The sequence below is a fragment of the Ranitomeya variabilis genome, chromosome 1, assembly GCF_051348905.1.
Source record: "Ranitomeya variabilis isolate aRanVar5 chromosome 1, aRanVar5.hap1, whole genome shotgun sequence".
In the NCBI taxonomy this organism is placed as follows: domain Eukaryota; kingdom Metazoa; phylum Chordata; class Amphibia; order Anura; family Dendrobatidae; genus Ranitomeya; species Ranitomeya variabilis.
Genome location: NC_135232.1, coordinates 51611607 through 51627903, shown reverse-complemented (window position 1 = coordinate 51627903; position 16297 = coordinate 51611607). Strand labels below are relative to the sequence as shown.

The 16297-nt window shown below is 40.6% G+C and overlaps 1 protein-coding gene across 1 annotated transcript in view; it reads left to right on the top strand.

Annotated features, from left to right (window-relative positions):
- Positions 1-16297, top strand: part of LOXHD1 (lipoxygenase homology PLAT domains 1) — a 261656-nt gene that overhangs the window by 150768 nt on the left and 94591 nt on the right. Inside the window, exons 21-25 of the mRNA XM_077283599.1 lie at positions 455-531; positions 2781-2977; positions 8983-9175; positions 11441-11601; positions 13550-13862. Coding sequence (XP_077139714.1) covers positions 455-531; positions 2781-2977; positions 8983-9175; positions 11441-11601; positions 13550-13862 — 941 coding nt within the window. The remainder of the gene's footprint in view (positions 1-454; positions 532-2780; positions 2978-8982; positions 9176-11440; positions 11602-13549; positions 13863-16297) is intronic.

Genomic DNA, 16297 nt, shown 5'->3' with positions numbered 1-16297 from the left:
CAATAACCACTGTTTGTCTCGGTACATCTGTGCATAGTCCTTAGATATCTGATGCCTCTTCGTGTATACATATATCTTTATGTCTGTTTTTTTACCTTTTTTCCTTCCTAGCTTTGCCTATTACTACCCCACCCTTGATACTATTGACTAACCAGCCAATTGCAATTAATAATGTAATTTGGCGCCACCTGGTGAGTTAAATTAATAGAAAAAAAAACAATGATTTATCTACTACAGATAAAAAGTTGAGACTTCCCCATTCTGCTGCTTTTATGTCTGGACTTTTGCCCCACCAAAATGTGAAAAACAATCCAGTTAACGATAGGAACATAGATGAAATCCCTACTTATTGAGGGGACTGATTCAAGACCATGAAGGGGGCCACCATATTACTATTTTCACCAATGACTTCACGTCTTGTGATGTTATTTTATTATGTCCATTTCCTAAACAGGTGGTTTGATAGAAATGAGGACGATGGTCACATAATTCGAGAGCTGGTCCCAGTCGGAGACTCTCAGAACCTGAGAAGTGAGTTCATTCATGTCAGACCTTCTTTATCTTTTTTTCCTTAAGTTATTTTGTGCCTATGTTTGCTGTAAACTACCAACAATCTGTGGTTGATGGGTCTTCTATACTTTACTGTCTCTCTTTAACTAGTTGAGTGTTTAAAGGGTATTTTCTGTGACTTTAAGCATTTATGGTATATCGACAGGATCTGAATAATGGATTTTCAGACTTTATTTTGCAATTCAAAGTGCCACATGCTTTAGTATACCAAGTGGGGAGCAGCTTAGAAATCTCGAGTCAAAGGTTCTTCCCATTAGTCCGTCCACTCTTACCGGGGCCGCGTCTGTGGATTACAGAGGCACCATCCTCGATTTGCAAAACCAAAGCAGTATGCTGTGGATGCTCTCAATGGTCCAAAAAGGGACGTTCTCCAGCAACAAAGTAGTTATAATTTGCCCTTTAATCATATACAATAAAAAAAATGATGAATGTGCACATATTTTAAAAAAATAAATAAATTCCCACGCGTTTCGGGTAGAAGAAAAGTTGTGTTTTTTAATACCCTAAACGCATAAGCATTTTGTGCACATTTTTCCTTTTTTTATTCTATATTATTAAAGGCTACCTTTTCGCGGGTTTCCGTTGGTGCTGGAGAACATCCCTTTCTGGGTCATTGAGAGCCATGTTCCCTGGAAGACTCCGAGCATCACACCCAGACCACAGACTGTCCACCACGGAAGTTTCCAGGGATGCTTCTCTCTATCTCTCTATCACATGAGTGGTGAGCTGAACTGACACTTTTTCTTTGTTTTGTATGCTGGGCATGTACAATGTCTAGAGATTTTGCCCGGCCAGGTCTTTAGTGGTGATGCCTATCCACCACATGTATGTAAACAGACTCAGCAATAAATGGTGGACAGAATCGCTAACCGAGAACCACTCAGGACTGGATGGTGGCTGCTGATTTTCTGCAGATTATTCTTTGCTTTCTAGACTATTTGCCTGCGTGCCCACGATCAGGAATATTAGCGTTTTGAACACATCATAATTTTTCTACGTCCAGAACGTTGCGTCATACAGTACTAGTACAGAGAATGGGAATAATAGACGTCCCATGCCCACTGTGCTTCTTTTTTGCGCTGTGGAAACTTACCTGCGGTGTGAATTTCTCTTGTGAGAACGCTCAGTCTTCTATACGGACTTTCCCCATAGACTTGCATTATATGCTGTAAATCTGCAGTTATAAAAAGGACAAAGCGCTGTAAAGTGCGTTTACGCAGCGCAAATTCACCAAGAAAACGCATCTATATCATAAATAAATAATTGAAAAAATGAAGTGGGGTCACCGAAAAAATATTACCCCTATTGCCACCGCGCCAGGGCAGTCGGAAAGAGCCAAGGAAAGTGCCAGAATTGGGCTATCTAATGGATGCGCCAATTCTGGGGCGGCTGTGGGCTGGTCTTATTAGGCTGAGAAGGCAAAAATAACCATGGACCTTCCCAGCCTGATAATACCAGCCCCCCGCTGTCTGCTTTACCTGGGCTGGTTATCAAAAATAGGGAGGACCCCATGTAATTTTTTTAAATTACCGTATTTATTTATTAGGTTAATACAAGTTAGGTTAATCTCACAAATATCTTCTATCTATCTATCTATCTATCTATCTATCTATCTATCTATCTATCTATCTACTATCTATCTTTTTATCTATCTATTATCTATAATCTATTTATTATCTATCTATTATTACATATTTATCTATTATCTATCTATCATATCTATTTTTATATATGTATCTATTATCTATCTATCTATCTACCTATCTTCTATCTATTTATCTATCATCTATCTATTATCTATCTATTATCTATCTATCTATCTACTATCTATCTTTTTATCTATCTATTATCTATAATCTATTATCTATCTATTATTACATATTTATCTATTATCTATTATATATTTATCTATCTATCTATTATATATTTATCTATCTATCTATCTATCTATCTATCTATCTATCTATTATTGTATATTTATCTATTATCTATCTATCTATCTATTATTGTATATTTATCTATTATCTATCTATCTATCTATTATTGTATATTTATCTATTATCTATCTATCTATTATTATTATATATTTATCTATTATCTGTCTATTATCTATATATTCATCTGTCTATTGTGATTGATTGATTGATTGTGATATTGCAGATTATGAAGGTTCCTTCCCTTCTCATTGTTACATTTCTTTGTCCCTATAGCTATAAGTTACCACTTCCACATTAGGACAGGAGATGTCAGCGGTGCCAGCTCTGATTCCAGAGTCTTCGTCAAGCTGTATGGAGAGAAAGGAGACACCAATAAGCAGTTCCTGCTTGTCTCTGACAACGACTTGGCTGACAACTTCGAAAGAAGCCGTGTGGACAGCTTCACTATAAACACTATAGACATTGGGAAGGTAAAGTGCCACATTCTTCGTTATCTAATTTCTATTTATTGACATTACATGCCTGATGCCACCAGGTCCTCCGCATCATTGTCCCCATGACAACACTTCCTGTCATGTACTTTAAATTTTAGCCTGCAATTTGTTTGAGGATGGACGGTTAAATCCAAACAACTTACACTTCCTAATTACCACATTCCATGTATACGGGGTTTCAGATCCCATGACAATTCAGCTCTTTGGTCCCTTTAACTGTTTGTCCCTGCACAGCAGCACTCCTCATCACCTGGCTGTGCAGGGACCTGCGGTGGCCTCACTCACTGTGCGGCTGAGGCTGAATCAGATTTGTAGCTCCATAATTCTTATTGATTGGTAGGGTTCCTTGTGATGGTAATAACCCATATAGCAGAGGAGGCAAAATTCTGTCTTTCTCCTCAGCAGTATCTATCTTTAAAAACGGCATGGCATATGGCTACAGATCCCCAGCAGCTTCTACAAGCACCGTAACATGAGGTTTTCCATTATTTTAACACATAGGGGCTACAGGCTCTAAATAAGGGTGTAGAGAACCTCTGGGGTGGGAAGCAGGGGGCGGAGCATAGTTTGTAAGCCACACCCCTGCAGAGATTAGAGCAGATAGTATTCTCTTCTTATGTCTCTATGGGTGTTTTTCTCTCTAGTTGTCTCTTTACTATACAGGACACACTTGTCATTTCACCCCTCACCTGGTTGCTGCCACACACACTTGACACCATCTGAACCAAATAAGGTTATCTTGGTCTCTTCAGACCACAGGACATGGTTGCAGTAAGCCATGTCCTTAGTCTGCTTGCCTTCAGTAAAGTGTTTGCGGCCTTTCTTGTGCATCATGTTTAGAAGAGGCTTCCTTCTGGAACAACAGCCATGCAGACCAATTTAAGGCAGTGTGCTGTGGCGTATGGTCTGAGCACTGACAGGCGGACCCCCTCCCCCACCCCTCTAACCTCTGCAGCAATGCTGACACTACTGGTACGTCTGTTCTGACCTGACAACCTCTGGATCTGACGTGGAACACGTGCACTCAACTTCTTTGGTCGACCATGGTGAGGCCTGTTCTGAGGGAAACCTGTCTTGTTTGACCACTGTATGGTCTTGGCCACGGTGCTGCAGGGCAATGTCAGGGTGTTGGCAATCTTCTTATAGCCTCAGGCATCTTTATGTAGAGCAACAATTCTTTTTTCAGATCCTCAGACAGTACTTTGCCATTAGGAGCCATAGTGACTAGTATGAGAGAGTGTGAGAACGATAACACCAAATTTACCACGACTGCCGCCATTCACACCTGAGACCTTGTAACACTAATGAGTCACATGACAGTCACATGACAGTGTGGAGGAAAAATGGCTAATTGGGTGCAATTTCGTCCTTGTCACTTAGGGGTGTACTCACTTTGGTTGCCACCAGTTTAGACATTAATGGCTGGGAGAGTTAGTTAGAGGGCACACAATATTTACACTGTTATGCAAGCTGTACAGTGACATTGTACCAAAGTGTCAGATCTATAGTGTTGTCCCATGAAAAGATAGAATAATTTACAAAAATGTGAGGGGTGTATTCACTTTTGTGACATACTATGTGTATGTATATGTATATATGTATATATATATATATATATATATATATATATATATATATATATATATATAATTTTTTTTTTCATTTAAGACAAATTAAATGAAGACAATAATTCCAAAGAATTTGTGTTTGCAATCATTCTCAGGAAGAAACTGAGTATTATCTGACAGAATTGCAGGGGTGCCAATACTTTTGGCCACAACTGTATATCTGTATATATACAGTATACATGTGTATGTGTATATATATATATATATATATATATATATATATATATATATGTATATACTGTATATATATATGTAGAATATGTAATATTTCACACCTGTTTTATATGATTACTGTGTTATGTTGTGCCAGGACTTTCCCTCCTGTGTCTCTTATTTTTGCTCCATTTCAGCACTTTTTTTTTTTTTTTGCGGAACTTTTTTATTAATATTTCTAGAAGGAGTCGCCTTATCTGAAATTAGACCGTATACTATACATTCCTGATGAGACCTAAAAACAATACAGCAATCTCAGAATGTCCATTTAAGATGCCAATAATGAGATTTCCAAAACCCTACAGGGCAATTTAAAGAATTAGCACCAGAGCGCCCCCTGCTGTTCTCTCTCATAAAACTGCATTTATTTGCCATTACCATAATAGCTTTACCTTTTATTGCTTTGTGTTTTATTTGCTTGATTTCCAATAAACTTCTGAGCGTTCATTACGTGATACATCGAGTAGCTTTAGAGACTCCAGCATCAATAACTCTGTAATATTATAGCACTAACCTACAGAAACCAAGATGTTACAGCTTACAAGTCTATTGCTTTTTTGACAGAAATTTCCTAAAATATGCTGGGACTTGTAGTCTATTGAGATTGCTTTAAATCAGCGTTATGTGCTTTAGGTTGGAAGCTTTTATTTTGTTATAATTTCTTCCCATGCCAGCAGGTAGTCACTGCAAGGAGAAACAGACCCCATCACCCAAGTAATCAGAGTCAGTAATGGGCAATGTCAGAATCTGCAAAGCATGTCACCAGAACCTTTCATCAAATTTTTCGTGTTGTACTGGACACACAATGTAGTAGTGGCTGCAGAACAGAATAAAACAAGTCTAATTTCGCTTCTCCGTTGCAGAGATATTAACAATCAAAGTATTGGCACATAATGAGCGAACTTTTTTTTTTTTTATATTTAACATATATTTCTTATCATTTACATTTCTTAATATACTCTCTCGTAACACTGTCAGTTCTGCTATATTGCTCTGCTATACTGCGCCTTTCCCCTCACTGTCTGTCCCGAGGTGAGAGCTCAACTTCTACGCTCATGATGAGCAATGCCATAGATCCCAACCAGATAAACTAATCATACACTACACAATGAAATTCATATATGTACCCATCGACCATGAATGGAATATAAACTTACCCTGATACATAGCAATACATGTTAGTCTATTTTATGTCTGGAATTCTGTACATAAACCATGAGGCTCAGGATGCACAATACCACAGCATACACGCATAAGTGTAAATTTATTTTTAATTCATTAATATTTCATTAGAAGGGATGTATAGCATTGTTCATTCTGAGCTTTCTGGTTCGTGAACGGAATGCCGGAAATAAAGAAAATGTACCCACATGTATTGCTATGTATCAGGGTAGATGTATTCCATTCACGGTTTATGGGTACAATTATGGATTGCATTGTGTAGTGTATCAGATTATATGGTTGGGATCTATGACATTGTTGATCCTGAGCTAACAGGTCGAACTCTCACCTCTGAACAGGCAGTGATGGGGTAGATGAATAATTCAATGTTGACTCTAACCACACAAATGAAAACGAGGGGTCGAGTTATGAAGAGATCCATATTAAAATTCCATTTTATTTATACACAAGTTTAAAAACAGGTTGAAAACAGAAAATGTCATATAGTGAACGCTGTTGAGGCGATAGACAGTTGTAACCGGGGAAAGAAAATTATATACAAAATTAGAATAAAAATGTTTAGTAACATAATATTTTTCTCCGTACCCCTAATGGACAAAACCTTTGAGGAAGATAAAATAATGCTATGGTACATGACACGTACAATAGTAGTCAATAACGCATCAAGTAGGGCACCTGTAATTTATCCAGATATGGACTCAAAACTAAGAAAGATCTAACAGAGATTGACAGGTAACACATCAGCCAAAAATGTTAGTGGTGATGAGATATTGCAAGTGCAAGGTAAGTTTAATTGAAATCAATGTATAACCAGTTAATCCATGGAGATATCAGATCCTGGTAAAAAGGTATCTGGTAAAAAGAGAGATGCTGCAAGTGCAGGATAAGTTAGATTAGAGTCAATGTGTAACCAGGCAATACACAGAGATATCAATTCATGGAAGCTGGCGGGAAACGCGCGTCGGGGTGAGGGATATTACTGACATCTCTTACCAGGTAATCTTGTACACTGCACTTTATGTATACTTTACTTACCCACCTACTACTTATTACCAGTATGACTCCTTTACCATGAATTAATATCTCCGTGTATTGACTGGTTACACATTGCCTCTAACCTAACTTATCCTGCACTTGCAGCATCTCTCTTAAACTTGTGTATAAATAAAATGGAATTTTAATATGGATCTCTTGATAATTTGACCCTTCATTTTCATTTGTGCGATTTGAGTTAACATTGTATTATTCGTAGTTAAAGAAGTGCCATTGGCAACTTGAAGGGACATCAGTGATTAATAAGTGATGGGGGATATGCAGTCTAGCAGATCTGACAGTGTTACAAGTAGATGAGAGCTGATAGAAGGGTTTGCAAAGTGATACTGTTACACATCGACTTTCTATTAAATGTGTGAGTTATCTATACTCTATAACCTGCACTATCTAATCATACAGGAGGTGAGACCAGGAGATCAGCTCTGTATCCTTACATCTCACACAATTAGAAATGTACTGTAACTACGGTGGAGGCAAGTCCTCTATCTAAGGTGATGCCTCCTTCTCATGATTGGACAACTCATACAGGGAGATGAAGTACACGCCCCTAGTGAAAACTATCTGATAACACCCATTTGGACTTAAAAAAGTTAACTCATTATGTGTCAATACTCTAATTGCCAATATCTACACAACGGAGAAGCAAAATTTTAAAAACATCACATTTTATTTCTGCTCAGCAGCCACTATAAAATCATGTATCCAGTTCAACATGAAGAATTTGGTGATAGATTCTCTGTAAAGAAGCCCTCCCATGAAGTTTTCTATTTACTACATCTATGTATACGTGCATGTAGAGTAGTGTCAGTGTGTTAGTATGCTCACCTGTACTTCCCTATCACCGTCTTCTCAGATATCCAGCCCTGTTCTGCTCCTCTTCTGAGTGACGTCATTACGTCTCAGGCTCTCCGGGTCATACTGCGCTCTGAGTTTTCTATGCATGTTGTGCTGTTCCATGTATGTTGTTATATTTTACTCTACTACCACCCAATGGCCTTTTTCCATATGGCAGCTTGTTATTCACTAATTCTTGTGGCATGTCTTTCACTTCCGGTTCAGGGGTCAAGTCATCTCTTCCTCTGGCAGCCATTTCATTCTCAGTTTACTTGCTGTTGTGAGAGGACACGCTTGAACCGGGCTTAGGAAAGCATCAGTCTTTCGACCTCTTGCTGTTCACTCTTGCTGCTCACACTTGCAGTCATACTTGGTGCAACATCTTACTGTGCTGTACCTTGTCTACACCTGCATTTCTGGAGAAATCACTGTATTACCAGTTATGCGCTGTATGTCCAGATTTCCAAATAAACAAGTCTGGATTGCACAATCCCTGGTGTGCATCATCTCTCCAGACGCTGGACAGCATTGGTCCTGTCTGCCTCACATCGAGGAAATACTGAAGGTACGAAATCTCTCACAACCCTTAATAGTCAACCACACCTCCACTCACCTCATGTGGGGACAGAACACATGTCTATAGATCGTCAGCATGAGGCGCTATGGGGTTACATTGTAAAATAGACTTCCGTGTCACGGATAGAGCACAGAGTGAGCCGGATAGTCTGAAGTGCGGTGATGTCAGTGAGAAGAGGAGCAGTAGGTGAGTATACTAACACACTAACACTTCGCTACATGCACATATACACAGATTTAGTTAATAAAAAATACTTTGTGGTGGGGGCTTCTTTAACTTATAAAGTGGTCATGTCCAGTAGGTGACACCAGAGACAGCTTCCTCCTGGAGGAGAGCTCATTTTCCTATCCTTGACCAGGAAGCATTTCCTCCTGTATAAGTCTCTATGAGCCAAATAGTGGTCTTCAAAAGGAGAAATGGTGCCCCCCTATACCTCCGTTTTACGCCCCATAATGTATGTAATAATAATAATAATTGCATTTATCTCCCATCAGATCAATAAGCTGCTCATTGGTCATGACAATGTGGGGATTCGTGCAGGATGGTTCCTGGCTAATGTGGTGGTGGAGGTGCCAGCACATGGCAGGCAATACATGTTCCCATGCAACCGCTGGCTGTGTCGAGATGAGTGTGACGGAAAAGTGGAGATTGAAGTGTACGCCAGCGAAGTGATTGACATCGAGAAGCGTAAGTTGGTCAATTGGCAACGTCACAGATACCAGCAGGAAATGTATTTATTTTACTCACTTACATAGTGCCATTAATTTCGCAGCACTTTACATAATCATACCTGTCCCCATTGGGGCTCACAATCTAAATTCCCTATCAGTATGTCTTTGGAATGTGGGAGGAAAGCGGAGAACCCGGAGGAAACCCACACAAACACGGAGAGAACATACAAACTCTTTGGTGTTGTCCTTGGTAGGATTTGAACTCAGGATCCCAGCTCTACAAGGCTGCATTTCTAACCACTGAGCCACCGTGAAGTGCTAACCACTGAGCCACCACATAGTGCTAACCACAGAGCCACCATACAGTGCTAACCACGGAGCCACCGTGCAGTGCTAACCACTGAGCCACCACATTGTGCTAACCACAGAGCCACCATACAGTGCTAACCACCGCATCAGTAGGATCTCTATGTTAATTAGTTTATCCTGAGCTGATAGGAGCTCGATTACCTGAAAGCGTGTTTTACCGCAGATTTCTAGGGTTTTGCATTGTGATTTTCGTCAGCAGGCCGTGCGTACGTGAAGCACAATAAAAGCATGTTCTCAGCTCCGCAGCACACGGCCACTGCCTCAGACAAAGCATGTAAGGGTGACCTATCTGTGAGCCACCTGTGTGGGAATGGACATGGACAGATTCTTAAAACCTGAAAGAAAAAAACCCACAAAGCTTTCCATTGAATGACGACAAGCAGAAATCTTGAAAACTGACAGGAATTGATGTACAATTCCTATCATTGAGTGATTATACAATTAATATCCACCTTTTGCAAGGGATTTACATAGGAGTCCTGCGGATTCATAGCAATGGTCCGAATTTGGCCCCCAACTGCCATAATAGCAACCAGTCACATTGTGAGGGCCCAAAGGAAGTTACAAAATTCTATCCCCTCTATCTTACCACTTAGAATCAGACCTGGGCAAAGTGCGACCCACGGCCACATGCAGCCCCTTGGGTGTTGTTGTCTGGCCCACTGACCGGGACAACCAAATGGCTGGATTCAGTGGTGTCCTGGACAACACAGCTGCTCTCTACCTAGCGTGTCACTTTCACTAATACCTACATCTTCAGGGTACAGATAACTGTGAACACAATGATGGAACAGGGAGTCGTCCTAAGGGGCATGTGTGAGGGCATCATGCTGTGCACTAAGGGGCATGTGTGAGGGCATCATGCTGTGCGCTAAGGGGCATGTGTGAGGGCATCATGTTGTGCGCTAAGGGGCATGTGTGAGGGCATCATGTGCGCTAAGGGGAATGTGTGAGGGCATCATGCTGTGCGCTAAGGGGCATGTGTGAGGGCATCATACTTTTCCCTAAGGGGCATGTGTGAGGACATCATGCTGTGCCCTAAGGGGCATGTGTGAGGGCATCATGCTGTGCCCTAAGGGGCATGTGTGAGGGCATCATGCTGTGCGCTAAGGGGCATGTGTGAGGGCATCATGCTTTGCCCTAAGGGGCATGTGTGAGGGCATCATGCTGTGCCCTAAGGGGCATGTGTGAGGGCATCATGCTGTGCGCTAAGGGGCATGTGTGAGGGCATCATGTGCGCTAAGGGGCATGTGTGAGGGCATCATGCTTTGCCCTAAGGGGCATGTGTGAGGGCATCATGTTGTGCGCTAAGGGGCATGTGTGAGGGCATCATGCTGTGCAGTAAATTATGTTTTTGTTAGGGAAGACATTTTGCATGTATTAACAGTAGCAGCAAGTCACCAAACTTAAGTCTGTTTGAGATAAAGTGATAAAAATTGATAAAACAGTAATAATGAGCAGAATTAAGTTTGGCCGGTTGGATAGGGGTCTTTGGTGTGGACCCTTGGGAAAATAAATTGCCCACCCTGGCTAGGGGTCTAAACTGTTGTGGTCATGGAGTGGGCTCATCCTTATCTCCATCCTTTGCATACAGGTTGGATGTCGGAATGGGATGCCACACAGGGGTTGTGAGGGACCCCCATCTCATGGGCCCATTAGTGCTGAAGAAAGTTTATACTATTTCCTACCAAAGTTTTGGGAAAAAGGCAGCATTAGTGTCCATTAGCCACAAACTATTGTGAACTAGAGCAATGTGGGGGGCATTGGGACAAATCTAGGATGCCATATGAACCTTTTTGGGAAATTAGGCCACGATTTGATACCATTTGCTCTAACAACGTCACTATCTTTAAATCCTTTAGCCCTAGTCCAGTTCTTCCCATCATGCGCAAAAATGTATTTTTCTCTCCAGTTGTTAATTATGAAGTTATTGTGACCACCGGTAATGTGAGAGGGGCTGGCACCAACGCCAATGTCTTCATGCAGCTATATGGAGACCGGGGGAAGACGGAGGAGACCTTTCTGCGGAGCCGCTCAAATGACTTTGAGAGAGGAGCTGTCGACATCTTCAAGGTATAAAATAATGTGGTACATATATACACAGACGATAAGCAATTTGAGGGATTTTCGCTACTTTTGATTAATATTCATGAGGAATTCTTAATATTCATGGTACCTGCTTAATAAATTCATTAGGCACTAGCTTATACTGATTTTACCATTTCTATCATCATAGATATTTTCTATAAGCATCTTCATTTCTGAAAGTACATTTTTAGGTAATTGTCCCAAATTACCAATATCAGAAACTTTCTAATATATCTTATCAGAAAAATCTGCTTCTTGATCCACTTATGAGCCAGTTCTTTTCCTTTTCTTTTCCTCCACAATTTATTCAATCTGAAAAACTGCTAAAATTTGCCTTGGTGAGATCAAGAGCGACTGCCAGTTCACTGAGAGATCAGATTACATCTGCCTACTAAAGTCTTTCTATAGAGTAGGAGGAGGAGCAAAGTAAAAAAAAAAAAGAGCAAGAGATACAAAGATTTCTACGGATTTCTAAGATGTGTTTTATCTCACACCCAGTGCTGGATTTGCAGCTACACCGCTCAGTACTGCTGTAAAATGTCTTCTACGCTGCTGCTGCTTAGAAACAGGAAAGCAGAAATCCCTCATGCCTATGTGTGCTGTGTATGGGAGACATCATAGCTGCTATCCTCCAACTACCAGCTCAGAGACAACTGAATATTAGAGATAGAGCCTGCCTGCAGAGGGGAAAATTGGTGAATCCTGTAGGATATACATCATATTATGGGCAGAAATAGTGCCATTCCTCATGTACACACAGTCAACTGAAATCAGAAGTTCACTTTAGGCACTGCTTGTTTTTGCCACTATATGGTGATATTGTAATGGTTATTGTCCCAGTATTATATAGGAACTATATGGCGGTATTACATGGCTAAAATTACAAGAGGAAAGTGAGGGGTCTACTTTACTTACTGCCCAGTCCTCCATTTTCTAATAACTTTTACCCACAGTAGGGTGGATGAAAATAAGTATGAATTGACCTAAAGCTTTTGCCATCTATGTTTCATCATGTGAAGAAGCAGCAGCTCATTTGATTTCTGCCTCGTTCTGCTGATGAAGCGATGGCCGGGAGAGCACCACGGTGCAGGAAGACTACTGTACACAAGATAAGGTGCAAACAACAAAGGGTAGATTTATTGGGAGGCAAGGAATGAAGTGGGTGAGGAAGATGCAAACAGAGGTATACAATGGCAAGAGACACTTTACAAGAGTTATAAACTTTATCTTGTCCGTAAAATAGCACGGTGCTCCAACTATTGCAGGCTCAGAATATGTCTCACAAGCAACTTTAAACAATACACAAATAACGATGCTACTCTACGTATAACCTCCCTGGCCGTTACTAAGCAGGCCACACGGCTCCCGTGTACTGACTACTGAAGCCTGCACTAGGCCCTAACAGGTGCACCAAACAGGAACAGACTCACAGTGATGTTGGGGACTCTGGTCCAGTCCCAGGGGGGCCCCCAGCAGTCTATACGGTGGTGCGCACGGCTTTCTGTCAGCTCTGTGAAGCGTGGTCTTCTCCTTGCTTCTGGATCCTAGGGATGCTCCTCGAAACTGTGAGTCCCTTTCTCAGTATCTTTGTGGCTTCACAAACTAGCACAGAACAGCCACCTTTGCTGTACCCGGAAAAGTCTTGCAAATTTCACAAGTACACTTCGTCCCAGGCTGTGGGACCTTTCTTGTAGCAAACAGCACAAAGTCCTCTCTCGCAGCTCCAGCTCACACACACAGTTCAGGCTCAACTCCTCCCCTAAGTTCATCTTCACAGCCTATAGCAGGGGGAAGCAGGACATTCCATCACACCAGACAAGGGGGTGATGTCTCTTAAAGTGGCAGCGTGTTACTGTCCATAACAGCACCACCCTCTTACACTGACATTTTGGATGTTTGTGCTTTTTATCATTCTGAACTCATCTGCTCACAGATAGAAGCGCTGGATGTCGGGAAACTTCTCAAGCTTAGGATTGGTCATGACGGTACAGGATTTGGCGACGGTTGGTTCCTACAAATGGTTGAGATCAAACGTGTTGGGATTCAGATGGTGTCAGCAGCCCCACCAAGTGACAAGAAGAAGAAGCCGAACAAGAAGAAGAAATCCAGCAAAGAAGATGAAGTGGAGATGCAACCGCAGGAAGTAGTGGAGTCCTACAAGTTTGAGTGCAGTCGGTGGCTGGCCCGAGGTGAAGTTGATGGAGAAGTGGTGGTAGAACTCCTTCCACATGAAACAGAGCTTGAAGGTAAATGTAATAAACATATCTATAGAAAGGAATTACTGATATTCCACAAAACAATTAACAATTTGATTTATTATACATAATGAAATGATTCTTTGGGGTTTGGTTAATGGGGAACCACAGCTCTCTATAATTCCACCAGAACCACAACGGCAAAACTTTTCATGTCATCTGATTATTCTGGTATTTACTGTACTCGGCCACCAGGATCAAATACAACACTGTATCTCATTGCTGTCCTGGGCCTTGAATTATACCACACTAATTCCAAATATTCTTATACTGATTTTAAGTTACATCCTGTATTATATCCCAGAGCTGCACTCCCTATTCTGCTGGTGCAGTCACTGTGTACATACATTATATTACTGATCCTGAGTTACACCCTGTATTATATCCCAGAGCTGCACTCACTATTCTGCTGGGGCAGTCACTGTGTACATACATTACATTACTGATCCTGAGTTACATCCTGTATTATACCCCAGAGCTGCACTCACTATTCTGCTGGTGCAGTCACTATGTACATATATTACTTATCCTGTACGGATCACGAGTTACACTATGTATTATACTCCAGAGCTGCTCTTACAATTCTCGGTGGAGTCATTATACACACACTGCATTACTTACCTTATACAGATACTGGATTACAGATTGTATTATTATTATTATTATTATTATTTATTGTTATAGCGCCATTTATTCCATGGCGCTTTACATGTGAGGAGGGGTATGCATAATAAAAACAAGTACAATAATCTTAAACAATACAAGTCATAACTGGTACAGGAGGAGAGAGGACCCTGCCCGGGAGGGCTCACAATCTACAAGGGATGGGTGAGAATACAGTAGGTGAGGATAGAGCTGATCGTGCAGCGGTTTGGTTGATCGGTGGTTACTGCAGGTTGTAGGCTTGTCGGAAGAGGTGGGTCTTCAGGCTCTTTTTGAAGGTTTCGATGGTAGGCGAGAGTCTGATGTGTTGTGGTAGAGGGTTCCAGAGTAGGGGTGATTATAATTTATATTATAACACAGGTCAACAAAAAAAAATTTTTTTTCTGGTGTCCAAAATATTTTAATGAATTTGGGGTATTTTTGGGGTGCTGATTCTGAATATGCTATCAGTTTTGCCAGATTGGCTCAAGTTTTTGACATTTTTGGTATCTTATTTATAGCACTTGTTGGTAAATGCGACGCATCATCTCATTAATTTCTTTGGATTAGTACTTGAACTGAGCAGTTCTCAGTATAGTTTTGTGTTAATTAGTGTTCTAAAAGTTTGTTCATAGCTTGATTTTTGCACTAACTTTATGTTGTTGTCTGTTTTCCAGTGAAAAGCATGAACTCATCAAGAAGAAGTTGTCTTAACGATCCAGACTCATTCTGTTACATTTGTGGTGAATACACACTGCCAAAACATAGAAGAAACATAACAGACTTCGTAAAAAAAGTGTATTTTGCCTATTTTGGGGTTATGCTTGGGGACCAAGACAAGTTTTGGGCACCACACATAGTGTGCAAAGCATGTATCGAATTATTACGAAAATGGAGCAAAGGACAAAGAAAAAGCTTCAAATTTGGTGTTCCAATGGTGTGGAGAGAGCCAAAAAATCATCAAGATGACTGTTATTTCTGTGCAGTGCAAGTGCAAGGATTCAATAAGCATAAGAAACGAAAATGGGAGTAACATGGAATCTGCAAGAAGGCCTGTCCCTCATTGTGAAGATGTGCCTGTACCTGTGTTTACCATAAATAACAGTCATCATGATGATTTTTTGGCTCTCTCCACACCATTGGAACACCAAATTTGAAGCTTTTTCTTTGTCCTTTGCTCCATTTTCGTAATAATTCGATACATGCTTTGCACACTGTGTGGTGCCCAAAACTTGTCTTGGTCCCCAAGCATAACCCCAAAATAGGCAAAATACACTTTTTTTTACGAAGTCTGTTATGTTTCTTCTATGTTTTGGCAGTGTGTATTCTCCACAAATGTAACAGAATGGGTCTGGATCGTTAAGACAACTTCTTCTTGATGAGTTCATGCTTTTCACTGGAAAACAGACAACAACATAAAGTTAGTGCAAAAATCAAGCTATGAACAAACTTTTAGAACACTAATTAACACAAAACTATATTGAGAACTGCTCAGTTCAAGTACTAATCCAAAGAAATTAATGAGATGATGCGTCGCATTTACCAACAAGTGCTATAAATAAGATACCAAAAATCTCAAAAACTTGAGCCAATCTGGCAAAACTGATGACATATTCAGAATCAGCACCCCAAAAATACCCTAAATTCGATGAAATATCTTTGGCACCAAAAATGCTGTTGACCAGTGTAATTTAGAGATGAATCTGTAATTCTATTAATTGACGTTGGAAACAACCAACAAGTTAATCACTAGATACACCCCTATCAAGTTATCTTAGCAAGGG